Source organism: Palaemon carinicauda, chromosome 6, assembly GCF_036898095.1.
Source record: "Palaemon carinicauda isolate YSFRI2023 chromosome 6, ASM3689809v2, whole genome shotgun sequence".
Classification (NCBI taxonomy): domain Eukaryota; kingdom Metazoa; phylum Arthropoda; class Malacostraca; order Decapoda; family Palaemonidae; genus Palaemon; species Palaemon carinicauda.
The window spans coordinates 68,237,893-68,265,671 of record NC_090730.1 but is presented as its reverse complement, the minus strand read 5'-3'; the positions used below and the strand labels follow the sequence as shown (position 1 = coordinate 68,265,671).

Here is a 27,779-nt window from a genome sequence, read left to right as displayed (position 1 = left end):
GTATTAACTAACGTAACAATGGGAGCCGGGATGGGGTTACTCAGGCCGGGGGTGGGGTTACTCGGGCTGACAGGAGGTGTCATTTTGACTTTGACTCTTTTATCTCTTCAATTCCTTGCAATCCTATCAAAATCTCTGTATGAATACAGACGTCCACTGCGTAAACGCATAAATACTATTCAAACAAAGATCATAACACAATCCCCCAATACAATGATACAAATATAAAGATATTTCCCGAGAACTTCTGAAAGAAAACGGAATTAGCACAGAGAGAAAAAAAAAATTCTCGACGAGAATTCGAAGTTGAATAGTTTCCTCTAATGAAAGGAAAAATGGAGATTAACAAACAACTCACCCCGGCAATAATGGACGATTGACTCGTGATGACTACACTTCACTGTCTAAAACTGAAATGAATAAAGAAATGTACTTAGCTTCGGTTTATATGGGCGAAGGGTGATGTCTTCATTTCCTCTCTCTTTCACTGGATTGTTTCTTCTTATTGATGTTTGGGTGAATGTTTTCGGTCCAATTTCCGTTGAATGTAGTGCTTCCTGGATATGATTCTCGAATGTTTAGTAAACGTTGAATGTCAGTCCTTGGTTTTCTTAGGATGTTGATTGAAGATCCAGTTCCTCAGTTTGTATAACATTTATTTGTTGGTATTCAATGTTTTCATTTCTTCGGTGGACGAAGGTACTTCGTCAAAATTGTAGATTCATTACTGTTGATTTCTTGAAGATCTTTCTCTGATTCTTAGAGTTTTATTCACTGTCACCAATTGTTGGTGAAATACTGTTATTAACACACATTCGGGTTCCCATCAAATGTCATCTTCAATGTGTTGTGATATTAGACTTGGTAGGTTACATCTTCAAGTAAGTCTAGGTAAGTTAACTTTAAAATAGTTTATTCCTTTAAAACAGATATTAACATCTCCATCACAGGAGTATAGATGGTTTGGTCGGATGACCATTCCGTATGACAACTTAATAAGAACTGGCTAAAATATCAATATCACCGATATCGTATAGTCAGTTATCTCAGCATTTAAACACATAATGTAAACTAAACATTAATAGAGGAAGACACCTGCATCCGGTGTGACAAAACTCTTTCTCACGGTTTGTATTTGTGTTTATTCTTCATAAAAATGTTACATTGCTGAGGTTTGGCATTAGCACCCTAGTTATGACATGACTATGGCATTTCTCACACTCGCTCCTACTTCCATATTGACTTCTTAGGTCATGTATTTAAACATGTAATTTTACATATATTACATATATATATATATATATATATATATATACATATATATATATATATATATATATATATATGTGTGTGTATATATATATATATATATATATATATATATATATATATATATATATATATATATTCATATACATATATATACATACATATATATACATATATATATATACATACATATACATATAAATATATATATATACATATATATATATATATATATATATATATATTATATATATATAATTCATATATATGCATGTAAATTATATATATATATACATATATATATATATATATATATTCATATATATATATATATATACATTATATATTATATATGTATATATATACATATATATACGTATATATATATATATACATATATATATATATATATATATATATATATATACTGTATATATATATATATATATATATATATATATATATATATATATATATATGAATACAAAATGCTTTCCCCCTAAAATTACCCCCAGATAGAAACAGTATCAAACACATCTCTCTATCTCGTGAAAAATGAGAGAGAGAGATTTTCAGATGTTACATGTATTAATAGAATAATACTTGATTTAAAATCAATCATGTTTAAGTGAAGGGAATAGTCTGTTAGAAGAGACGATGATCCGTATCTGGTTTCTTCCAGTTATCTTTTGTTGTTCATATATTCTTGAATTTACACTATGCTACATTTGAGATAGATGCATTGACCTAGAATCTCGCTGATCATGTCTTTGTTGTCTGTCTTGCTCGATTATTCCTTCTGATGAGCAGATTCATGAGGGTTTTGTCCTCGATGTCATCTTTTCAATGCCCATCGGAAAAGCTTATTTTTGTTTGTTTGATTGCAGAATCTTCTTCCTGTTTGGACTTGAAGACTGAATCCAGCGGATACGATGCCAGAGGTCTCTAAGTTGAACGGAAATACCAGATTTCTCGAAGACTCATCTAGGAGGCCCTTTTGGTTTAGATTGGGACCGTTAAGCCAGTCTCATTTATATATGCATGTAACATCGCATACTTATTTGAAAACTGTATTTGGCTTCTTGTTTGTTTTGATATACATTAGTAATGGATCTCAAGTATGAAAAAAAGGGAATCTCAGGTTTGATATTTTTGTTACATTTTATAAGACTCCAAAGGATGGAAGTTTTATTTGGTTTCTGAGATCTATTTTGTTGTTTTTCGATCGGGATCTATGATGATATTTACAGTGTACATCGGGTCGAGTAGTCAGGAGATTTTTTCTTTTTAATTTAAATAGCCTTAAGAACAGATTCCTGATCCTCTCAGAAATATATTGCAAGGTACCCCGGTCTTTACTAAAATGCCATGATATTATTATTCTAAAGGTCTTGGGATTTTATAATATATGTGTAACAGAGGGACAGATGTTTATTGAGATTACATTGTAGCAATAACTTTCAATAAATGTAATATATGCCTTGAAGTTATTTTTTCGAGTGCATTGCAACATAATTAAAGAATAGTGGGCTTTCCAATTCTTAAAGTGATAGGTGTCATGATTTCAAAAGCTGGAAGCGGTAGTGAATGAGTGGAAAAGGTTGTGGAACACAACAAATAACATTGGATGTATTGCGTATGAATTACAAATGTATTGAGTATGAAATTCGAATGTATTACGAACTCGCATCCACAACCAAAATTTTGAGCAGTTCAAAAATCTGGGAGCGGAAGAAACAATTATTGCGGATGCAGTGGGAATATGTGCGGTGATTGACTAATTGATTTCAGCACGAATCACGAATACTGAATATGTTTGGCGAATATCGTGCGCTATTCTGTCGCAATTCACCCACAAGTTCTGTGGGACACGGCCTGCAGGAGAGATGGATGAGAAATAACCTCACCCAGTCAGTTTTCGTTCGACCAATATCTTTGTCATTGAATGAACATCTTTAAGGATGATATTTAAGTACTCTTGGATATTATCTGATGGAACTTACCTCATCAAATAGACCATATAATAATGAGCACCCAGCGATCTCATTCTAGAATAGTTGTTTGAACTTAAAGAGTTCTGATATATCAATTGCTCACCAGTTATCAATTGCAGATATTTGTATAATCAAAATATTAAAGAGGAATTTTCAAAATTGATTTAACAAAAATAGCAAAACAGTGACAGCGAAAGAAAATAATAGCCAGAAAATGTGAAGAATAATTGTATTTAAGATTAAATATGAATATTTGCAATATTTCAAAAGATTAACAAAATACTCACAGTTATTATGACTTGTTTACATGTGAAGCCAGGTATCCCACCAAATTTCTTGGGATTCGGTCAAATGTTTTTTGAGGTATGCAAATCACAAACATACACGCAGACAACCAAACATAAGCCTATCAAAACATAACCTTCGCCGCAACGAAGTTCAACGTCAGAACCTTTTCAAAATATTAAAACATGAAGATGATATAAAAGAAGCAAGCATGCAAGCATCGATTTGGCCATGATCACGTGGACTTCCTGGAGGATTCAGAAAACAAAAAGAACATATAAATCAAATAATTCATTAACCTGGTAGCTATTACCCCAGTCATCCAACTACCAGCTAAAGATAAAAAAAAAAATACTACCAGCTGTATAATTCAGTTCTTTGGTTAACAATGAAAAATGACACAATGGGATTTAAATGAGCTGGCTAATAATTTTTTTTCTGATCTATTTTGTATGTAGAGTATATATATATATATATATATATATATATATATATATATATATATATATATATATATATATATGCATTTATATATTATAAATATACAGTATTTTATGATATATCTTAAGTGTCACCATTATCTTTTATTATTATTCTAAATAATATTTGCAGTTGCTATTGCAACTGCACAGCAGTTCAACCAGAGACGCGAATTCAACACGGCTGTCCGACTTGCTGGTCCTGGATTCTTCCAACAAGGAGGCTCTTTTGCTGGTCGTTCATCCTTTGACAGCAATAATTTTAATCAGCAGAAGCGATCTTTCACCATTTCGGGGAATAATAATTTCCAGAATCAAAATGGAAATTTCCAGTCTTCCTGATTTGCTAGTAACAGTAACCTTGGTTCATCTCAGTCCTCCCAGAACAACAACCAGTTCCAGTCTCGATCACCAACTTTGCAGAGAGATCAACAAAACAAGAATCAAAATCAGTTCCAGAATCGTACGTCTCGGCAAAATCAACAAAATACCTTCACTTCAAATGCCTTCTAGCAAAACAGAGGAAGCCAGTTCTAGTCTCCATCCAACGTTAATAATTTCCAACAGAACCAAAATCAAAATATTTTTGCCCAGCAGAATTCTCAAAACCAGTTCCAGACATCTTTCGACAGAGAAAACTCTAGGAACAGAATTACTTTGCTTGACAATATTCAACTAACTCCATCTACCAGATTCCAGAGCCCATCTGGTCAGCAATCTTCGGTATTTTCTTTCCAGGCGAACATAAATCAACAGAACACAGGGAACCAATTCCAACAATCAAATCTCAACAGGAGAAAATTTGAAAGCAACTTCGGTTCCAATGATAATAACCGATTCTCAAGTGGAAGTCGGTCTCAATCCAGTGCTCTGCTGAGATCAGGTTCATCTTTCAGTGACTTTAATGAAGAATCTAACGGTGTTTTCGAACCCTTGAACCTTCCCTCTGGAGCCAGTGCCTTACTTGGAGGCATCTCCACTTCTTTCAGCTGTGTGGAGAGGCCTTATGGCTACTACGCTGACCAAGACAACTCCTGCCGTGTCTTCCATATCTGCAACCCTTATCTTTTCTATGACGGAGAAGTTCAGACTTAAGTACCTTCATATGATATTGATCCCATCCAAAAAAATGATACTAATGTTGTAAATGAATGATTAGATAAGCCTATAAGTCAGATACCTTTGGTATATAGATTATGTTTAGATCATAATGATAATTATTTTTACCCTTTTTCCTTTTCTATGTTACTTTTATCGTAACTTCAACATATCTAATGTAACCCAAAACATAATATATCATCCTAAATAACTCAATCCCATTAAAGCTAACCTGAAGGAAGGTAGTAAATCTCTGTTGACTATCCTATTCCCAATTTAGCTTATGGCTTTGGAGATACGAATGTTTTCAATATGACCCAAATTGCATATTTTGGAATGAAATTTCATCTTGATACTTCGGAAAAATCTTTATCCAAAATATTTGTCTCATAAGCTTTCTTAGAAAAATTTAGGTTGCTCTATAGAATTTATTGGTTTTTTTTTTTCTTCTTCTTCTGAAACTTCATGTGTGGCGAAGGCACCGTCTTTGACCAGAACGAGTTGACCTGTAAGAAGGAGTACGACGCAACCCCTTGCCAGGAGGCAGCCAACTTCTACTTCAGAAACGAACAATTTGGTCGCCCAGAAGAAAGGTCTTTCTAAATGCCTAACTAACCGAGATTTATTCATGTGTGAAGATGAATGGATTACGTCATTTACCTGGAAAATCTAACTAACAATAAGTAATTACCGTCGCATGTAGTATTTAAAGTATACCTAAAATAAAAGTCTACATAAAACAAATGTTTTCATACTCTTTTGCAAAGGTTTACCACATTATTTCTCGTTTAAAATAAAACATCACAACGAAATTATGCAAAACTGGTTTGCTTTTGCTATTACAACTAGTATAAATGATAACAATTCTACATTAGTTATCACTCATCTATTAATCCATTGACTTTTGACTTCTACTCTTTGCTTCATTTTTTCTTATTTTGTGACAGGAATAATTTGAATAGTTACAATGAAGGTTTTCTTTTGACTATTTTCCGTAACCCTTTCATGTTCCCATTCCCCTCTCTCTCTCTCTCTCTCTCTCTCTCTCTCTCTCTCTCTCTCTCTCTCTCTCTCTCTCTCTCTCTCCAAAAAAATGCATATAAAGGAATGTTGTAAATTGGAACTACTGATTAAAAATCATCACCAAATTTCTTGAATAGAATATCCCAGAAGTATTTAAAAGTTCATCAGGATATTCACTAACAGAAATATATATAATAGTCACCATCGTTTTTTGGTATTTTAGTAAACGAAAATCTTCATGTTGTTAAACTAAAGTTCGTTGCTCATGTGACGGGCCGAGAGAGGATGTGATTAAGAAGGCAGGATGAAAGCAACTGAGTGACTTTATTATTGTTTGTTGTTGGAGTATCATAGCCAACACTTGTTGTTGGCACGGGCCTTTCCCTTGGTTGGCCCGTAGGTAATCAATGACTTTATTACAGAACATCCAGTTTATATATACATCAATTGCGGACAAGAAGGCCATAACAAATAACAGGCTGTTTCATGTTCAACCAGCAACTGTTTCTGTTAACATTTAACGTGAGAAAAACAGACAAGTTGATTCAAGTCGTTATAAGTGCGAAGGGAGAGCAAAGATACAAAGGAGACTATATACAAAAAAGAGAAATGCCGTTACTATGTACGATCGTGTGACACATGGTTGGTACATGCCCCCCCCCCCCCTAAAAATGACATACTGTACATTTTTTCGCGGCAGCCACGAATCTGGAGTGGTAGGAGCAAAACTGCGGCCGATGGGCGGCAGTGAGTGGCTGTAGAAGTCGTTGGTTGGGGCGCGAGCGAGTGGTGGATGATGGGTGGCTTTGTTACCGCTCCTGCTCGTCACAGGGTAGGCGTGTGTGTCCTACGTCATTCATAGGCGTGTGTGTCCTACGGCATTCGCGTCAACTTCGGTTGACATTGAATAGGTGTCCTCTTCGTCAGGAGTGAAGGCGTTGATGGAGGTCTTGAAGGTCGTGAAGTGGCTGTCCATAAGGGTGTCGGCTTTGGTCATCAAGTCCTTTATGGGTAAACTATCGACATCGGGTATGGCAGCGCGTACAGGTTCGGGTAAACGGCTTACCCAAAGGGCACGAAGTAGGTTCACCTCACGAGGAGAGCCGTCTGCGGCAGGTTGCAGGCGATTGATACTGGTCATTTCCTTGATAGTGAGCGAAGCCCTTTGATCCCCCAACGGTTGTTGAGAGAGCTGAGAAAGCCTTGCTATACAGGCGGCTGGCGACGACGCGTACTGCTGCAGAAGGTATGTAACAGTGAGGGAGGGGGAGGCGGGAGGAGTGAGTCGCTTCGGGGTCACCAATGTGACGGGTTGAGAGAGGCTGTGACTAAGAAGGCAGGATGAAAGCAACTGAGTGACTTTATTACAGAACATCCAGTTTATATATACATCAATTGCGGGCAAGAAGGCCATAACATATAACAGGCTGTTTCCTGTTCAACCAACAACCGTTTCTGTTAACATTTAACGGTGAGAAAAACAGACAAGTTGATTCAGGTCGTTATCAGTGTGAAGGGAGAGCGAAGATACAAAGGAGACTATATACAAAAAAGAGAAATGTCGTTACTATGTACGATCGTGTGACACATGGTTGGTACACTTAAGGAAAGTAAAATAAAGGAATCAATTAGAAGAGTTTAGTTTGTTAAGATTGATTGAAAGAATGAATAATAAGAAAAAAGAATAGGCTGAGGTGAAGAGTTTATGGATTAGAGTATAAAACATTGAATTGTGGGTTTCCCAAAAGTCTACTGATTAGGAACATGTCTTTATATCGAGACCCTTGACTATGACGCCACTTGGAGGTGTCCACTGCCAGGGAATCCTCCTACATAAGTGCATTCCATATCAGTCAGTCAAGCATTGAGATCATTTCAAATGGAGTCTTTTCCTCGTAGAAAGGGAATAAAAGGTGCCTTATATGTGTGCTGTATTTGTATGCTGTAGTCATTGAAGGAAAAGAATGTGTTTTCATCAGTTCCCAAAAGACAGAAAAATTCAACGGAAATAGATCAAATTATGTACAATGAAAAGTTGATTTGATGCTGCTGAGAGTTGCGTTCGTATTTCTACCCTTTAAATCCTCATTTAAATCTGGAAAGGCTCTACCAAGAAATCTGTAGCACTGAGGCCATCTGCCGGTCAAATTTGAAACCTACCCTTTATCAAAGGTATATGAAATTGGCAAATTATTTTTAAGTTATATAAAGAATTTGATGAAAGCTATTATAAAATCGGTGTTCATATTAGGTCATATTTGTGCGATGCTACTCGTAACCGTCATTGTTATGCTTTTAATACTGGTATTTTTCGACAATATTTTAATATAGTTGTTTTGATATAGTCGTGCCACATTTGTTTAACTTCTAATCATTGCTACTGTATATACTTTCGTGACGTCTATTGTTACTGTTACTATTATAAATTGAATCATTGTTTATGGTAATCAAGAGAAACCTTATATTATTTCACAGATGATACCGATTCTTTTATCCGAGATTCAAGACAGGAAAAAAGAAACCAAAGATAGATTGTTTAGAAGGATATTGATTCGTAAAGAGAAAATCGAGAGCAATTGCAATTAAAGCAGCCTCTCTATCAGCTTCAGGAAGCCAAAAGAGAGAGAGAGAGAGAGAGAGAGAGAGAGAGAGAGAGAGAGAGAGAGAGAGAGAGAGAGAGAGAGACTTGAATATTAAAAATTGTGAAGTGAAAAAGAAGTGTTTAACAAATTACGTGAATATGAGAGAACTATACAGTGCGTAAATACTGTGCTTAGCCAAATTTTTCCTCTACCACAAGGAACATCTTTGGAAGCAGGTGAAAAAATCTTAAATACCAGTCTGCTGATGTTATTAGCAGAGCATTGTTAATCAGAGAGAATCCAAAATAATAAATCAATCTTTATCAATAAAAAAATAGGAATGAAGGTTACCAAAACCTTAATAAATTTTGAACGTAGTCCGAAGGGCTTGAGTGAGTGGAAGCCAGATGACGTAACTTGTACCAACCGTGTGTCACACGATCGTACATAGTAACGACATTTCTTTTTTTGTATATATTATGCCTTGTATCTTCGCTCTCCCCTCGCACTGATGGTGATCGCCATCAGTGGCTAAAAGAAGCAAGCTCCCCCAGTTGGTTGAGGATTAATTAACATTAATTCTTAATGAAATATTATTGTATAGAATCAAGTGTCAAAATATAATGATTTTTTTTTCTTACAATTTTTTTAGTAATTTCGTACAAAGATCACGTATATTGCTAAATATTTGCTATATTAGGGTTATTCTATTTATTACCTTTCATGTGATACCAATAATGTTAATGAATCCAAATCGTGCCAGGATCATGTTTTTAGGTCCAAAAAAGTTTGTGGCAGGCATAACTACTTCTATTCGTGTTCGATCTACCAGAATCCAGACATGGATGATTCTATCTTTGATTGTCTTCTTACCATTATGGCTAAGATACAAGAGGATGAGAGAAAGGTCTCTTTATTCTTTCTTGGTGATTTCAATGCTCATCATAGGGAGTGGTTAAGTTCTGATTCTCCTACCGATCGCCATGGCTTAAGAGCTTTAGACTTTGCCCCTGAATCAGGCTGTGAGCAAATCATAAGTGAAGCTACTTACAGGGGTGGTAACTGCTTGGACCTCGTATACACTGACACCCCTGGCATTATAACAAATAAGGTTGGTTCAGCAGTTGGGACATCTGATAATGCCTTTATTTCATTAGAAGTGAAGACTGAGTAGCCTGTCCCTGATGTATCATACTCATGTAAAATTTATATGAAATCTCAAGCAGACTGGAATGGGATTTTTCATGATCTTTTGGGCTTGATTTGGTCACAAATATATAGTAGTATTGATCCCGTTAACATAACATGACATTACTAACACAGTCACTGCTTGCGAAGCTTGTAAGGACCTACATCCCAGCCAACAGTAGGAGTCTCTTCATAATGATTACCACTCATCGAGGTCATTTGAGTTGGTATTGGCAGACTTCTTTCGGGTAGCTGGAAGTCCTTCCTTGTCACTCACTGCTAATCTGGCTGGCCTGAGGTTGTCCCTTGCAAGGGCGACACCACTGCCTTCTCAATCATAAGCCACTTCTGCTGTTACTTCAGAGAGGTGGGTGTTCCCTTGCGCCTATGCACCAATGCAGGACCCCAGTTTATCAGGAAAGAGTTGCTGACTTTGCAGAGCATTGGGGTATACACCACATAATTTCATTGCCCCACTTCCTAATGGATACGCCAAGGCCGCCATCAAGGTTGTCAAGCACTTGATCCTCAAAATGGCCCCTTCCGGAAACATTGACTACAAAGCCTTTTGACGTGGCCTTCTTGAGTTATGAAACATGCCTAGCTACTCTGGTCGCTCTCTTGCCCAGGTACTGTATGGTCATCCTCTCCATACATGTGTGCCCACCCATTCTCAGTCGTTCATGGAATGTTGGCAAGAAAAGGCACAAGAGTGCGACTGCTGAGCCGCTACCAGAACTACTCAGTTGTAGTGCAACTATGATGCCCACTCCAATCCATTGCCCAGACTTAACGTGGGCCAACATGTTTGTTTTCAGGATCGGAAATACCACAGATAGGACAAGATCGGGATCGTCAAGGGTAGCAGGAGATCATGCGAGTATGGGATTCATCTCCGAAGTTGTCAAGTGATACATTGGAACCATTGCTTTTTGTTTCTAGTGCACAGTCCCAATTGAGTTCCCCACTCTGATCTCCCTCTGGTCCCTAGCTCTGACATGGAAAAGTGGTCAATTCCCTCCACAACTCACCACAGGTCTCTAAGATTAAACAGGCTTATATAGTGCATAAAGCCCACATGTGTCATTTATGCAACTCGCTTCATAACTTTATATTTGATACCTTCACTTTGTTATTTGCTTTGCGCACTATTATTCGATTAATTCACTATATGTAACTTGCTTAGATACCTCTTCGAACACAAAACGGAGCTGGTGTAGATTATTTTATGTATTACCTTACATACTGTATATGTACCCTTTACATTTATAAGTTTTATCCGTTACAAATGCATGTGCATTACTCGCACTGTCAGCACCCTGTGCATGCACATAATCAGTCTTCTCACTTTTCTTGCTTCTCTTTGCAGAGCACCTCTGAATATACCCTGTTGTAGTATAGACTAAAACCAATCTACATCTCAGGATCTTAATTCTCCATCTCTGCATTCATCTGTCTTCTCCTAAAAGACTTCATGTCATATCACATTCTCCTGTCTGGTTTTCAGCTGCTGACTCTATTCTTAATTTTTTGTCATAAACGTACGGGGTATTCAATTTCTTATACTTGGTGTTATTATTATTATTATTATTATTATTATTATTATTATTATTATTATTATTATTATTAAATGCTAAGCTACAACCCTAGATGGAAAAGCAGGATGCTATAAGCCCAGGGACCCCAACAGGCAAAATAGCCCAGTGAGGAAAGGAAACAAGAAAAAAATAGAATATTCTAAGAACAGTAAAAACATTGAAATAAATATTTCCTATATACACTATTAAAACCTTAACAAAACAAGAAGAGAAACTAGATAGAACAGTGTGCCCGAGTGTATCCTCAAGCCAGAGAACTCTAACCCAAGATAGTGCAAGACCATGGTACAGAGGCTATGGCACTATCCAAATCTAGAGAACACTGGTTTGACTTTGGAGTGTCCTTCTCCTAGAAAAGCTGCTTACCATAGCTAAAGAGCCTCTTCTACCCTTACCAAGAGGAAAGTAGCCACAGAAAAATTACAGTGCAATAGTTAACCCCTTGGGAGAAGAAGAATTGTTTGGTGATCTCAGTGATGTCAGGGGTATGAGGACAGAAGAGAATTTGTAAAGAATTGGCCAGACTATTCGGTGTCTGTGTAGGCAAAGGGGAAGAAACGTAACCAGCGAGAAAGATCCAATGTAGTACTGTCTGGCCAGACAAAGGACCCCATAACTCTCTAGCGGTAGTATCTCAACGGGCGGCTGATGCCCTGGCACTGCTGTTCAGTTAGTTTGCTATGCATGTTGTATAAGATTTTTTCCTAATTCAGACCATCCTATACATTCAGATAATGCTATACTGTACCATCCTGCATGTAGTAATAGGTATCCAATTAATTCTAATATTCTTGCCTTCTCCATCATATGGCTCAATCATAATCATCATCTCCTCCTATACCTATTGACGCAAAGGGCCTATGTTAGATTTCACCAGTCGTCTGTATCTTGAGCTTTTAAATCAATACATCTTCACTTATCATCTTTTACTTCACATTTTATAATTCTCGGCTATGTAGGCCTGGGTCTTCCAACTTTTCTAGTGCCTTGTGAAGCCAAGTTGAAAGTTTGGTGAACTAATCTCTTTCGGGGAGTGTGAAGAGCATGCCCAAACCATCTCCATCTACCCCTCAAAATGACCTCGTCCACATATGGCACTGGAGTAATCTCTCTTATAGTTTCATTTCTAATCATGTCCTGCTATTCAACTCCCAATATTCTTCTGAGGGATTTGTTCTCAAATCTATAATATCGGTTGGATATTGTTTCATTGTCATACCATGACTCACGTCCATAAAGTAACACTAAATTGATATATAGCCTGACTTTTATATGTAATTTCATACGATTTGATTTCCAAATTTTACTTAACCTAGCCATTGTCTGATATGCTTTTTCCATCTTTCATTAAACGCCAATTAAACTCCAAAGTGTGACAGTACTAGATGCGATGAAAACAAAGACTGCATGTTTAATACACAAGTGTCCAAGTGTTCATCTACACAGGGGAAAACAATTGATCAAGAACAGGAAATTGCCTTGGAAAATTGTCTAACCAGTCTCATTTTAAGAGATATTGAATCAATCTAGTTCTTGGTTTCTACCTGATCATGTATGCCCGTCGTTACTTCGCCCCTGACGTCACCTTCGAGCCTGCCATTATGGCCACCGCTCACTGCCACTTGCCCTCCCAGTTTCAGAATTGGCGTTATCGGATCTAGTATTACTGTCTGCCCGTCGGGCATGCCCGATAGTGTGGACAGGCCTTATAATGTACATCCCTAACTTGGCTCCTACAGACCATTGTGACGGACCGAGAGAGGGTTGTGAACTCAAAGGCAGGAAGCAATCAACTGAGTTATATTGTTATAGAACACTCTCCTTTATATACAAAACCTCAAGGCAACAGGACATAACAAGTTAATAAGACAGACAATGTTACAGAGGAAACAGCAGACATGAATTTTCATGTTCGTTTAGTGCGAGGGAAGAGCGAAGATACAAGCATAATATATGCAAAAGGAATTATGTACAATTGTGTGACACACGGTTGGTACATGGCTCCCCCCCTAAAAATGACATACTGTATATGTTAAATAGGGCGCCCTGATCTGGAGAGGCGAACTGTAGGCGGGTCATCTGGCAGAAGATAAGCAGGTTTTAGACGATCAATGGTGACCCAGTCTTCTTTGCCCCGAATGTTTAGTAGGAATGCTTTCGGACTGCGTCGGATCACAAGGAAAGGGCCCGTGTAAGGGGGCGTTAGTGGTGGCTTGCTAGTGTCGTTGCGCAGGAAGACGTGTGTTGCAGAGTGCAAGTCCGTTGGTATGTGATGCTTCGCTGGGGGCTTGTAAGTCTGGCGGCACGGAGTAAATTTTCCCACGACGTGACGTATGCGCTGGAGATCGTCGGGGGAGGTTGTAGAAGGAAAAAATTCGGCATACACCATTTCAGCTGCCGAGACGTCGAGGGCGTCTTTAGGAGTGGTCCTTAGTCCCAGGAGGACCCAGGGAAGCTGAGTAAACCAGTTGCAATCCTTGCAGCGGGACATCAAAGCTGCTTTGAGGGTGCGATGAAAACGTTCAACCATTCCATTGGCAGCGGGGTTGTCAGCCGTTGTCTGATGTAGGGTGATGCCCAGGAGATTCGCTAATGACTACCACAATTGAGAGGTGAAAGTGGTTCCCCTGTCAGAAGTAATATGCTCAGGGATACCGAATCTTGAAATCCATCCAGAGAGTAAGGCAGATGTACATGAGGCGGACGTTGCAGTTTCCATGGGAATGGCTTCAGGCAAACGAGTGGAGCGGTCGATGACGGTAAACAGGTAACAATGTCCTTGTGATGTGGGTAGGGGGCCTACAACGTCGACGTGAATGTGTGCGAAACGACGCTGAGGTTGAGGAAAGGTGCCCACTCCTGAATCCGTGTGTCGATGTACTTTGGAAGTTTGGCAAGAAGTACAGGCGCGGACCCAATCCTTAGCATCCTTAGAAATGCCGTGCCAAATGAACTTTGCCTTCAGCAGCTGTGCAGTAGAACGGCACGAGGGATGTGAAAGGCCGTGAATGAAATCAAACACCTGTCGGCGCATGGGAGCAGGAATCCATGGACGCGGTCTACCAGTACTGACGTCACAGAGGAGGGTGGTGTTGGAGTCTTCGAGGGGAAAATCTTCCCAACGGAGGGACGTTCAGGATGTCCTACAAGCTTGATACTCTGGATCCTGTCGTTTGGCTTCAGCCAGGGCGTTGTAATCCAATCCCAGTTGAACGGCAGCCAACGTGTTTCTTGACAGGGCATCGGCAACGGGATTCATTTTCCCAGGGACGTATTGGAGGGTGCAATTTTATTCAGCAACGGCGGAGAGATGTCGGCGTTGACGGACGCGAGCGATTGGTGGGTGGTAGGCGGCTTTGTCACCGCTTCGGCACGTCACGGGGTAGGCGTGTATGTCCTACGGCATTCATGTCAGCTTCGGTTGACGTTGAATAGCATCCTCGTCATCAGGGGTGGAGGCATTGATGGTGGTCTTGAAGTGGCTGTCCATAAGGGCGTCGGCTTTGGTCATCAAGTCCTTTATGGGTAAACTATCGACATCGGGTATGGCAGCGCGTACAGGTTCGGGTAAACGGCGTATCCAAAGGGCACGAAGTAGGTTCACCTCACGAGGAGAGCCGTCTGCGGCAGGTTGAAGGCAAGCGATACTGGTCATTTCCCTGAGGGCAAGCGAAGCCCTTTGGTCCCCCAACGGTTGTTGCGAGAGCTGAAAAAGCTTTGCTATACGGGCGGCTGGCGACGGCGAGTACTGCTGCAGAAGGTATGTTTTGAGTGCGTCATACGCTATTGGGGTGTCTCCTTGTTCACAAAGCCAGTCGGATATTTCTGGGAAGGTGTCCTCGGGTATCGCCGCGAGAACATAATCCGCTTTGGTGGTTGAGCGAGTCACGCCCCTGATACGAAAGTGGACTTCTGCGCGTTGAAACCAAGCAAACGCTTCTCAGCTGGCGAACGGTGAAAGTTTCAATGGGGCGGCCGCAGCGCCAACTGCTGTAGTAGAGTCCGTCTCCGTCATAGTACCAACGATGGAGGGGCGAGGGAGGTGGGGGTGGAAGGCAGTGGGAGCGAGTCAACTTCCGGGGTCACCAATATGACGGACCGAGAGAGGGTTGTGAACTCAAAGGCAGGAAGCAATCAACTGAGTTACATTGTTATAGAACACTCTCCTTTATATACAAAACCTCAAGGCAACAGGACATAACAAGTTAACAAGACAGACAATGTTACAGAGGAAACAGCAGACATGAATTTTCATGTTCGTTTAGTGCGAGGGAAGAGGGAAGATACAAGCATAATATATGCAAAAGGAATTATGTAAAATTGTGTGACACACGGTTGGTACACCATCTAAGTCTCTTGCCAATCATTTGCATGCTTCCTGATAGGCTGCTTCTCCTCCTATTTTGTAACGCATCCCTTTTCTTTTGTTGCCATTATCTGTTATATGTAATCTAAGACACTTGCACGAATCAACCACTGATTAAATGTGAACAAGAGTTTGATAATGAAAGTGAATTAACAAGGAAAATGTAGTGATGAATGTTAATATGGATAATGGAGGATTAAGTGGTTGATTGTGTCTGGAATTAGACATAACAGATGATGGCGAAGAGATCTGTGGAAGCCCAGGTAGGAATGTATAAAGGAATTGTTATATTATTTTAAGGAAGTAAGAATTGAAAGTTGAATGTGAATAAGAAAATGTTGAAAATGTTACGATTAACTATATACGTGGTATATGTTTTGTAAAATGTATTGTTGCTGGAGAGCTTTGTAAAGTGTAAAAAGGTTAGCATAATAAAGGTATGCATCAGAATATGTTGTGGTGGTTTTGTCATATGGAAAAAAATAGATGGCAAGAGTTTATAATTCCGAAATACTAGGAGTTAAGACGAGAGGATATATAGATAGATACATAGATAAATAGACAGATAAATAGAAAGAATTGTTTAATATTTGTTAAGGATTTTAATCAGCATTCTGTGTATATGTATGAAGTAACCAATGTTATAGAAGTTTTATTACACAGGGTCTTTACCCACCTTGCAGTAGGGAATATGGTCAAATCCAAAGATCATGGCGGCACAGCATTTCTTGCAGGCATAGTCCCTTTAAAGACGTACAATAAACGATCAGGGTTTTTTTAAGTGAGTTTATATCCTCTCCTAACCTTACGGAAATAGTATTTCAAAGATAGACTATAACTCCTCTTGATCTATCAAGGCTCTTTAAAAAAGATATATAGCCATTCGTCCACTTACTCTAGTTCCGACTAACATAATAGTTATGACGTTTAGAAGGACTATTCTCAGTTAACTGTATAATCAAGACTCTTTTCAGAATAACTGCATTAATAGAAGAAGGACCCTAACTTCTCTTTACCTTGAAACATAACTCTTTTAAGCAGAGTCATATTCTGATTTCCTTGAAGAACAACTATATTCTTAATGCCTCATATAAGAGAATAAATTATCTCTGAACACAGACAAAGAAGGACTATGTTGTAAAATGTCCTAACTCCCGAGCATACACTCTGATAAGTACGCAAATATAGCTATTTTGGGAAGTAATGTAACCGCTCCTAACCTCACAAATATAGCACGTTAAAGAAGTGTTTAGCCTCGGCAACCCTTGAGAAAGAACGCTCTTGTCACCTCACAAGGTATACGTTGGTAAAACTTACTAAAAAAACTGTCCCAAAATTTTATGGCAAAGAGAATGAAATGCATTCGTTAATGTTATGTGTCGTAATCACTTTCCATAATATAGATACTGAAGCTCTGCTGGGCCAATAGCACACACTCACTCAAGAATTCCACAATCACGGCCACTAAACGTCTTTCAGGAATAATTATATTAAGTATGTACAGTAGAACTCTCAGCGAAGCATACTTTTCTTTTATTTTACTCCTTGGGGAAAATGCAGTTCAGTAGATTTTACAAATAGAATTACTTTGTAGAGTGTAAAGACTGCTCATAAATAGCAAAGGCAAGGGAAAGTGACATTGCCCTATCAAGCAGGGCGATGCCCTAGAGACTGACCATATATTTATGTGATCAGCACCCGAGTCCCTCTCCAACCAAGCTAGGACCAAGGAGGGCTAGGCAATAGCTCCTGATGACTCAGCAGATAGAACTATAGGCTCCACAAAACCCTCCATCCTTAGCTAACATGGAGGGTGAGGTTGAAACCCAGTCTGGTGATCACCAGGCAAGGACGTTACCAAAAGGCCACCACAACCTCAAAAGAGCCGAGGGCTTTGACAGGATGTAATCCAATCATGAATTATGCAAGAATTGTTGTTTCAGGAGCAAATTTCAAATCACAGTTGTTTCTAATAGAAGGGGAAACTTATATCGTCAATCAAAGAGTTCCCGATACCTTTGATATTTGATATAAACCTGGAGATTATCAAAAAATTACCCTTAAGCGCCACCCCCCCCCCCCCCCCCAACGATAAAAACGATTCCATGTTTATGACGTTAATATAATTTTGCAACAGCATTGTGAAAAGAAGCCTTCAACATGCCAATCTTACACGTTTAAAGTTTTAGCACAAAGTCCAAATTTTATGCAAATATTTTGATTCTCTCTGGAGACTGTGACGGGCCAAGAGTAGGCTGTGACTCAAAAGGCGAGATGAAAGCAACTGAGTAACTTTATTACAGAACATCGAGTTTATATACACACCAAGTCCCGGTAAGAAGGTCACAAAATACAACATGCTATTTCTTGTCCAACCGGCAACCGGTTCTGTTAACAGTTAACAATGAAGTAGGCAGACATGTTATTACAAGTTTATGTCAGTGCGAGGGGACAGCGAAGATGCAAAGGATAATATACAAAGAAAAGAGAAATGTCGTTACTATGTACGATCGTGTGGCACATGGGTGGTAACAAGACCCTTATGCTTACCATCAACGGGAGGATGGACACCCTTCTTTCGCGTTACTGTGTTGAATGTGTTAGTTAAATAGTTATTTACTAAGTTAACGTCTTATGCTTGAAGATTAGAAAAAAATGCAAAAATGCAACAAATACTTTAGTGATGAATTTGTTTAGAAAAATTGATTAACTTATTAATTTATCTTTATATTCATGGGGCAAAAATCAAAGATTTGCAATGAATTGAAAAAAAAAAAATAATAACTTCCAAACTAACATATGATATATGAGATCAGCAATTACCGATAAATTTTTATTACATCTACAATATCTATTTGATACGCTTAAAGTCCAGATTATCAACCTTATTATTACCTTTATATATGGTATTGAATATTCTTTATTAGAATATTGAGGGATCCTCGTTAACAGAGATAAGTTCAAAACTAGTTAGCGAGGAAAGAACTATTCCTACTAAACTAATGTTTTTGACTTTTGGAAGTACTCTATTCCAAGAGATTCTTTTATGCTTAATTTGCAATATATATATATATATATATATATATATATATATATATATATATATACATATATATACATATATATATATACATATATATATATATATATATATATATATATATATATATACAGTATATATATAATATATATATATCATATATAATATACATATATATATATATATATATATATATATATATATATATATATCTGTGTGTATGTGTAGAATTTTTTTTGTGCTTGTTCAAAAAAACAGGCGCACATATGGCCTCTAACGAAATCCGAAAGTATGTATTTGTCGTTGCTGTCCTTGATGAAATAGCAATTCATTTCATTAAAGTGTTCTGTTACTCAAGGACGCAGTTTACTCGTTTTTCCTGATTCTTTAGTAAACGAGCTATATAAAAAGAGCGTTGGGAAGCCATGAGGCATATCACAACTTGGTTGCTTTGCTTAAACATCGGATATGAAGGCGTCTATTTTATGTAAGTCAATTTCTATTATGTGACGTAAGAATTTATATCTTTTTTCAAGTTTTCTTAATATTTCCAATTACTCGTGTACATATGTATGCATTTGTGTTTAATGATATATTCAATGGAAATATATCGAAACTGTACTTTCAAGTTATTTGACATACAGGTATTTCAGTAACCTATTCTCGTTTGTACTTTGTTACAGTACTTGCAGTTGCTCTTGCAACTGCACAGCAGTTCAACCAGAGACGCGAATTCAACACAGCTGTCCGACTTGCTGGTCCTGGATTCTTCCAACAAGGAGGATATTTTGCTGGTCGTTCATCCTTTGATAGCAACAACTTCGATCAGCAACGACGATCTTTCACCAGTTCTAACAATGAAAACTTCCAAAATCAAAATAAGGATTTCCAGTTTAATTCTTTTGCTGGTGACAGGAACTTCGGCTCATCAAGATCCTTCCTGAACAATAATCAGTTTGAGTCTGGAACAACATCTTTCCCAAGGGATCAACAAAACAGATTCAATTCGTTTGATTCCAAGAACAAAAATCAACTCCAGAATCGTCAGTTCCAGCAGAATCAACAAGAAATATTTTCTTCTAATGATTTTCAGACGAACAGAAAAAACCAATTCCAGTCTTCCAGAATTGCTCCAATTTTCCCCCAGAACCGATTCCAGGATAATTTCAACCAGCAAAATTCTCAAAATCAGTTCCAGACATCTTTCGACAGAGAAAACTCCAGGAATAGAGTTGTTTTACTAGAAAACATTCAACTGACCCCATCGACCAGATTCCAGAGTACCTCAGGACAGCAATCATCTGGAATCTCTTTCCAGGCTAACAGAAACCAGCAGAACACAGGTAACCAATTCCAGCAGACAAACCTGAACGAAAGAAACTTTGAAAGCAACTTCCGTTCCAATGACAATAACCGATTCTCAAGTGGAAGTCGGTCTCAGTCTGTTGCTCAGGTGCGATCAGGTTCATCTTTCAGTGACTTTAATGAAGAATCTAACGGAGTTTTTGAGCCCTTAAACCTTCCCTCTGGAGCCAGTGCCTTACTTGGAAGCATCTCCACTTCCTTTACCTGTGCTGACAGACCTTATGGATATTATGCTGACCAGCAAAACTCCTGCCGTGTCTTCCACGTCTGCAATCCTTATCTTTTCTCTGATGGTCAAGTGCAGAATTATCAATACAGGTAAGTGTTATTTTGTTTTTAATTGATACGTTTTGCGTTGAGGTTATTGTAGAATAAAATTTGTCCTTTCAGTGTCACATACATATGTCAATTTCTCAAATTCAAGATTATGGCATATGCAATAGAGTAAATCAAGATAAAAATTTTGAAATTTCACCGTAGCTGAGTTCTCAGAGGTGGCATATAACTAAATTGCTTACAGACCACTCCATTGAAATAGGTCATATCTGATTAACACTATCTGTTAGAAGCAAAGTGGAAATTTAAGTTTCATCTCTTTAGCATTGTAATACGTTGTTATTTGTAAAGGGGATAACATTATCTTTGTTTAATATGTAAATGCTAATCATTTAAACCAATAAGTAAAAGAAAAGCTTGCCACAGATTTTCGTGCATTTTTCTACTTAATAATTCTTGGCTCTCTTCTCCTGAAGCTTCATGTGCGGTGAAGGCACCATCTTTGACCAGAACGAGTTGACCTGCAAGGCAGAGTACGAAGCCACTCCTTGCCAGGAAGCCACCAACTTCTACTTTAGAAACGAACAATTTGGACGCCCAGAGGAAAAGTCTCTTTGAAAGCCAGGAACAGGAATCTCGAAATAAATTTGATCTCTTTTATAATAATCAAGTTTTAGTAGAAATTATGGATAAGTTCATATTATGCTACGTAGGTGTAATGTCTGAAGATAATGATATTTAATGTGATAATAAAAAAGAAAGGTCAAAATTATTTTAATTTAATATCCTTACTGAAAGTTAAGAAAGGTCTGGAATACATTCTTTCAAAAGAAGAGTACATCGACAAGAATTCCACATAACAGTTGTGAAGAATCTTAATTCATTTTTCGTAATATAGATATTAATCTCTGACATGTCATTCAGGTAGTTCTTTGTGCATATTGCAAGAGATTTTTCACAATTACGACTGTCTTTTGCATTCAGATCTTCCCATACTTTACCATCCTGTATGAAGTAAGGGTAAGCTTTTAATTCTAACAACCTTGCCTTCTCTCAATACAATATAGTATTCTCGATCTTTTTTCCAGCTGTGACTAGCTTGTGAAATGATCTTCCTAATCCAACGGTTTAATCGGTTGAACTTCAGAAAAGAATTAGTGAAACTGTTGGAGCAGGTGAAAGCTGATCAGACGCCTCATATGTTTTTGTCATTGAAGCTAGGAACACGATACCTTAGCAAATGGGAAAAAAAAAAAAAAATTCCATACCGGTGACGTCTTTAAGGGAATCAAAAGTAGTGCTTATCAAGTGTCTTAGAGATGAAATATTTCTAGTGATGAATATAATGAGGGAGCGTTGGGAGAAAGTGTGAAAAGCTTATCAGAAAAAACGGCTGAGAAGATGGTTGGCAAAAGCCGAAAGCATTGAAATGAATGAGGGTTTTTGATAATCATAAATCACCAGAGTATATCATTCGAAACACGGGTAATTAGCATCTTTTCTGACGAGGCTTCTGTACAGTTGCTGAAATTATAGTAATTACAGAATAAAAGTTTCATAGCCTATATATATATATATATATATATATATATATATATATATATATATATATATATATATATATATATATATATATATATATAAATATATATATATATATATATATGTATATGCATATGTATATGTATATACATATATACATACATGTATATATATACATATATATATATATATATATATATATATATATATATATATATATATATATACACTTCTTAAGCAATCTCTAGGGAGTCAATCCTTAGGGTCCATTTATTATGCTTATGTAAATATTTACATCTATCTATCTATCTATCTATCTATCTATCTACATATATATATATATATATGTATATACATATATATATATATATATATATATATATATATATATATATATATATATATATACATATATATATATATATATATATATATATATATATATATATATACACATAAGTATACTACATATATTATGTATATATTCCCAGACATATATATATATATATATATATATATATATATATATATATATATATATATATATATATATATATATATATATACATAGATATATATACAGTATATATATATACATATATATGTATATGTATATATATATATATATATATATATATATATATATATATATATATGTATGTATATACTGCATATGCGTGTGTGTGTTTTTGTGTGTAGAATTAATACTAATGGGGATTACCTTTGCAGCTTAAGACTTGTAGGTGACATAGTTCTGTTTAGTGAAACATAGGAGGAATTGCAAAAGATGATAGAAGATTTGAATAGAAAAAGTAGAAATGTAGGAATGAAAATTAATATTAGATAATATGCAATGAAAGAATATACGTACTTTGGACAGACAGTGTTTCCCCAGGACATAAGACTGCAATCAAAAGAAGGATACGCTAGGATGAAGAGCACTTAGTAAACAAAATGAGATTATGAAGAGTAAATGTCTCTAAACCAAAAAGTATTAAATCAGATGGTCCTACCAGTATTAACTTATGCTTCAGAAACTCTTAGCCTTACCAAACCATAACAACATAAGCTAGTTACAACACAAAGAACTATACAAAGAATAATGATAGGAATAACAGTAAGAGGCAGAATAAGAGCAACAGGAAACGAGAGAAAACTAAAGTAGAGGAAATTCTAACAACTTATAAGAAAAAGAAATGGACATGAGGAGGACTTGTGATGAAAATGACATAATATTTGGATATAAAAATTGACAGAATGGGTTCCTACAGATTGCAAACGAAGGAAGAGATGACGATGGATTGACAAGCTAAGAAAATTTTCTGGTATAGACTGGCATGAAAAGCATAAACAGACGGGAGTGGAAGGATATGTCTAAGGCTTTGCTCAGCAGTCGGCTAATTACAGCTGAGGATGCAGTCATATATACTGTATATATATATATATATATATATATATATATATATATATATATATATATATATATATATATATATATATATATATATATATATATATATATATATTTATATATATATATATATATATATATATATATATATATATTTATATATATATATATATATATATATATATATATATATATATATGATGGTCCTGGTCTGGGCATCAAAAATATATATAATATATATATATATATATATATATATATATATATATATATATATATATATATATATATATACGGCTGGTAAGTTATTCAACCTCTCGAGTTCCAAACTCACCTGCTTGTTTTTACATTAAATGGGTTATACTTGAAAATATTAATACCCGAGCTCTAAGACAATTATATAACTCCCAGACAGCAATATATAAAACACTGAATATCCAAAGGTCTCATAAGTACACTCAAAACAACACTGGGTAATTATTGTTAAGAATTACTCAGAACCACCTCTTACTTTGATTCTTTAACAGGATACGAGCGAGTAAGAAATAACACTGGTGATTGTAATAATACACTCTTTACAAAAAAAAAATCTATCCTATATAAATTACAACACTTTGAAAGAATTTACATAAAAAATAAATCACTTGAAATATTAAGTCTGAACAAAACTCAGATTGAGACCAAATTGTTACGCTCTGAAAAGTATATAATCACTTGACTAGGAATATTCAATCTGCATAAAACCTTAGACCAAGACAAAGGAAATAATTACACTCCAATGCTTAAACTCTTAAAGAACTTACATAAAGTACCTGATAAATTTATTAACTTCACGTATTTACTTGCACAAGGCCATTTGCAAAAATTTACACTACGCCAACACTCACCACAACACAATAAATTTAAAATCTCCACACTACACACGATATATGTCGTAATTAAACTTAATCACTTTGGAGAGGACACACTAAAGACACTTAGAGAGAGAGAGGGAGGGAACTTTGGCTGTTTCACATGACGGCTGCTTCTCTTACTGATATGGCCTCTACTGCCACACTTAAAACAGACAATATTAACCTTCTGCACGTCTTTCAGGATACTTGAAGGAGGAAGATTCGACGATTGTTGTTGTGGTACTATCACATTCTGTTCAAGAACAGCACCAATGCTACTTCCGCTGTAACTATTGAACTTGTTAACGTTGTTATCACTGAACTGGTTTCCATGGTTCGGCAAATACTTGACACTTGGTCGGAGTGACGGTTGAAACTTCATGCCGAGGAGAGTTAACGACTGATCATATTATAATCTTCACTCAGGAAGCGGCTTTATCAAGTTTCTTCACCACTCTCTCTCTGTCAAGTACGTTCGAATGTTTAGGAATTCCTCATAGATATTGTTCTAGTATTATAAATTTTTGTAAATCAGCCATCTCCCTCACGTTAGCAGCTTCTTTCCATCCCTTAAAACATCATCGTACCTTATAAGCATAATCCAGGAAAGTCATTTTCTCGTCCTTCCTCAAACTTTGAAACACTTCATTATAATATTCAGGGGTCATCTGATACACTTGCAGCACGCTCCTCTTCACTTCTTGATACTCCTTCCTCTGGTCCTGAGATAAGAATAAGTGAGCACTGTGTCCATTCCCAAAAAGTACACTCTGCAAGAACACACACCATTTATCTTTTGGCTATTGCATCGTCAATGCGACCATTTCAAAATTGTCGAAGAATTCATCAGTAGCCTCTTCTGTGAACCTTGGAATTAACCTCTGGACATTCGACACATTAAACACGTGATCTTGCATAGCAGGGGCTGCCTCTGCCTGCATTGCCAACTGTGCACGAGCATTCAACAGCTCCAACTCCCTCGCATGTCTTGCTTCTTCGATCTCTTTTTCTTCCTGTCTTTTCTCTCTTTCTTCCTGTCTTCTCTTTTCTTCTTCTTGTTTTGCAATTTCCCTTGCTTCCATCTCTCTTGTATGTCTTGCGATCTCTCTGGCTTCTTCTCATTCTTTTTCTTCTCGTTCTGCCTCTCGTTCCTTCACATATCGGGCTTCTTTTTTCTCTTCCGCCATCATCTTCAACTTGATCAAATTCTCTTCCGCTGCAATTCGTCAAATCTGAGCCTCTATATCCCTATCTGCTTTCATGCCTTCAGTTTGTGGGTCAACTGGTCCTTGCTAAGCTATAATTCTTCGTCATCTTCCTCCAACAGTTCACGAGCTGCTACAATATTTCCTTCCGACAACTTTCCAGAGTTTATCAACGCTTTTAAGACTAGACACTTGATTTGGGCTTTAATCATTTCACTTGTTGCATGGGCACCACAAGCCATTAAAATAGAAAGCCACTTAGCTTTAATTACATTAGCTTCAAACAATTCCTGAACATTTGGGTTATTGAAAAACTCTTGGATATTAAACTGTGCCATCTTGTACTTCACAATATTTAATACCTCTCCAAACAATATAACCTAACAGTATACAAAATCCTATCAACGCTCTTTTGTTCCAACCTTTAATCAAAACACGACCGTGTTATCACTCATATTCAAAACAGACTTGCTCGATCCCAAGGGTCTGGGCACCAAAAGTATATTATATGATGGTCTCGGGTCTAGGCACCAAAAATATATTTTACTATGGTCCAGAGTCTGGGAACCAAAAATATAATATTATATAGATTAGGCTGGCAAGCTATACAACCTCTCGAGTTCCAAACTAACCTGTTTATTTTTACATTAAATCTATTACACTTGAAAATATCAATACCCAAGCTGTAAGTTATATAACTCCCAGACAGCAATATATAAAACACTGAATATCCAAAGTTCTCTTAAGTACACTCAAAACAACACTGGGTATTTATTATTAAGAATTATTTAAAACCACCTGTTACTTTTATTCGTTAACAGGATACAAGCGAGTATGAAATAAACACTGATGATTGACATAATACACTCTTTACAAAAATAAATATATTCTATATAAATTACAACACTTTGAAAGAATTTACATAAAAAATAAATTTACTCGAAATATTAAGTCTGAACAAAACTTAGATTGAGACCATAAGGTTACGTTATGAAAATTACATAATCACTTGACTTGAAATAGTCAATCTTCATAGAACTTTAGACTAAGACAAAAGAAATAATTAAACTTTAATGCTTAGACTATTAAAGAACTTACATAAAGTAACTGATAAACTTACTAACTTCATGTATTTACTTGCACAGGGCCATTTACAAAAATGTACACAATGCCAACACTCACCACAACACTATAGATTTAAAATCACCACACTACACACGGTATATTTCGTAATTAAACTTAATCACTTTGGAAAGGTCACACTAAAGACACTTAAAGAGAGAGAGAGAGGGGGGCACTTTGACTGTTTCACAGGAAGGCTTCTTCTCTTCTGCCTGACGTATCCCTTGGGGTGTTTATATACGAATTTAGTACTTCCAAAAGATTCTAGGACCGAGATCTGGAAGCTTGGGGGTTGGCCCAAGGGAATAAGGATTGCCAATAATTACTCTTTCAGACATGTACCAACGCAACGCGAGATGGCTCTCTCTCTCTCTCAGCTAGCTCCGCCCACCTTAAGTCCTCAAAATAAAAAAAAAAGACAATCTAACACTAGGGTTCTCGAGAACCTTCCAAAACACGTGACCATAAAAGAAAGGCGTATTTTTCTCTCAAACATGACACAATATCTCATAAAAATATAAAGAATATTTACATAAGCCTTTGTTCATATCTCATATGGTTATATAACACTCTTAAACAGTTTACATAAGACTTTGTAACAAGATCCAGCCTAACCCTCAGAGGAGCCATCGTCTGACAGTCCTCTCCAGTATCTATCCAGCCACTACGTGCTTAGTGTCTCCTCTAAACGTGATAAGTGGTTTCCTCTTAGATGTGAATAGTGTTTTTTCTCAAATGTGAATCGTGTTTGTTAAAACATTTGGTAATTTTGATTTTGAGTGAAGTAAAGCAAGAATTATAGTAAATTATATCATAAAGTTTATTTGTAACTGGCCCTGTGTAATTAGGTTAAACTATGAAGTGTATTTATTTTTCTTAACTGTTCGGTAACCTTGCGTGAGCCAAAGGACATAGGAGTAACAGTTGAGTGTATGGAAGTGTAAATCTGATTTATTTTCTAGTGTTGAAGTGTCAACTTTTTTTATTAATTGTCAAAATCAAATGTTTTTACAAATTAATTTCTAGTGAAACAAGTGATTGTA

At 36.6% G+C, this 27,779-nt stretch overlaps 1 protein-coding gene and 1 pseudogene across 1 annotated transcript; both read left to right on the top strand.

Moving 5' to 3' along the window:
• The first annotated feature begins 4,153 nt into the window (after positions 1–4,153).
• Positions 4,154–5,728, top strand: LOC137643056 (dr1-associated corepressor homolog; annotated as a pseudogene).
• A 13,585-nt stretch (positions 5,729–19,313) lies between these two features.
• LOC137642120 (probable serine/threonine-protein kinase clkA) lies at positions 19,314–21,319 on the top strand. Its single transcript, XM_068374670.1, has 3 exons — positions 19,314–19,409; positions 19,606–20,605; positions 21,040–21,319. The coding sequence occupies exons 1-3, from the start codon at positions 19,391–19,393 to the stop codon at positions 21,179–21,181; spliced, it is 1,161 nt and encodes a 386-aa protein (XP_068230771.1). The 5' UTR covers positions 19,314–19,390; the 3' UTR covers positions 21,182–21,319.
• Positions 21,320–27,779: the final 6,460 nt, after the last annotated feature.

Bases quoted from the DNA above. Each gene is read 5' to 3' on its own strand.
- LOC137642120 (XM_068374670.1), top strand. The intron at 20,606-21,039 runs GTAAGTGTTATT...CTTCTCCTGAAG, and splicing joins GTGCAGAATTATCAATACAG to CTTCATGTGCGGTGAAGGCA.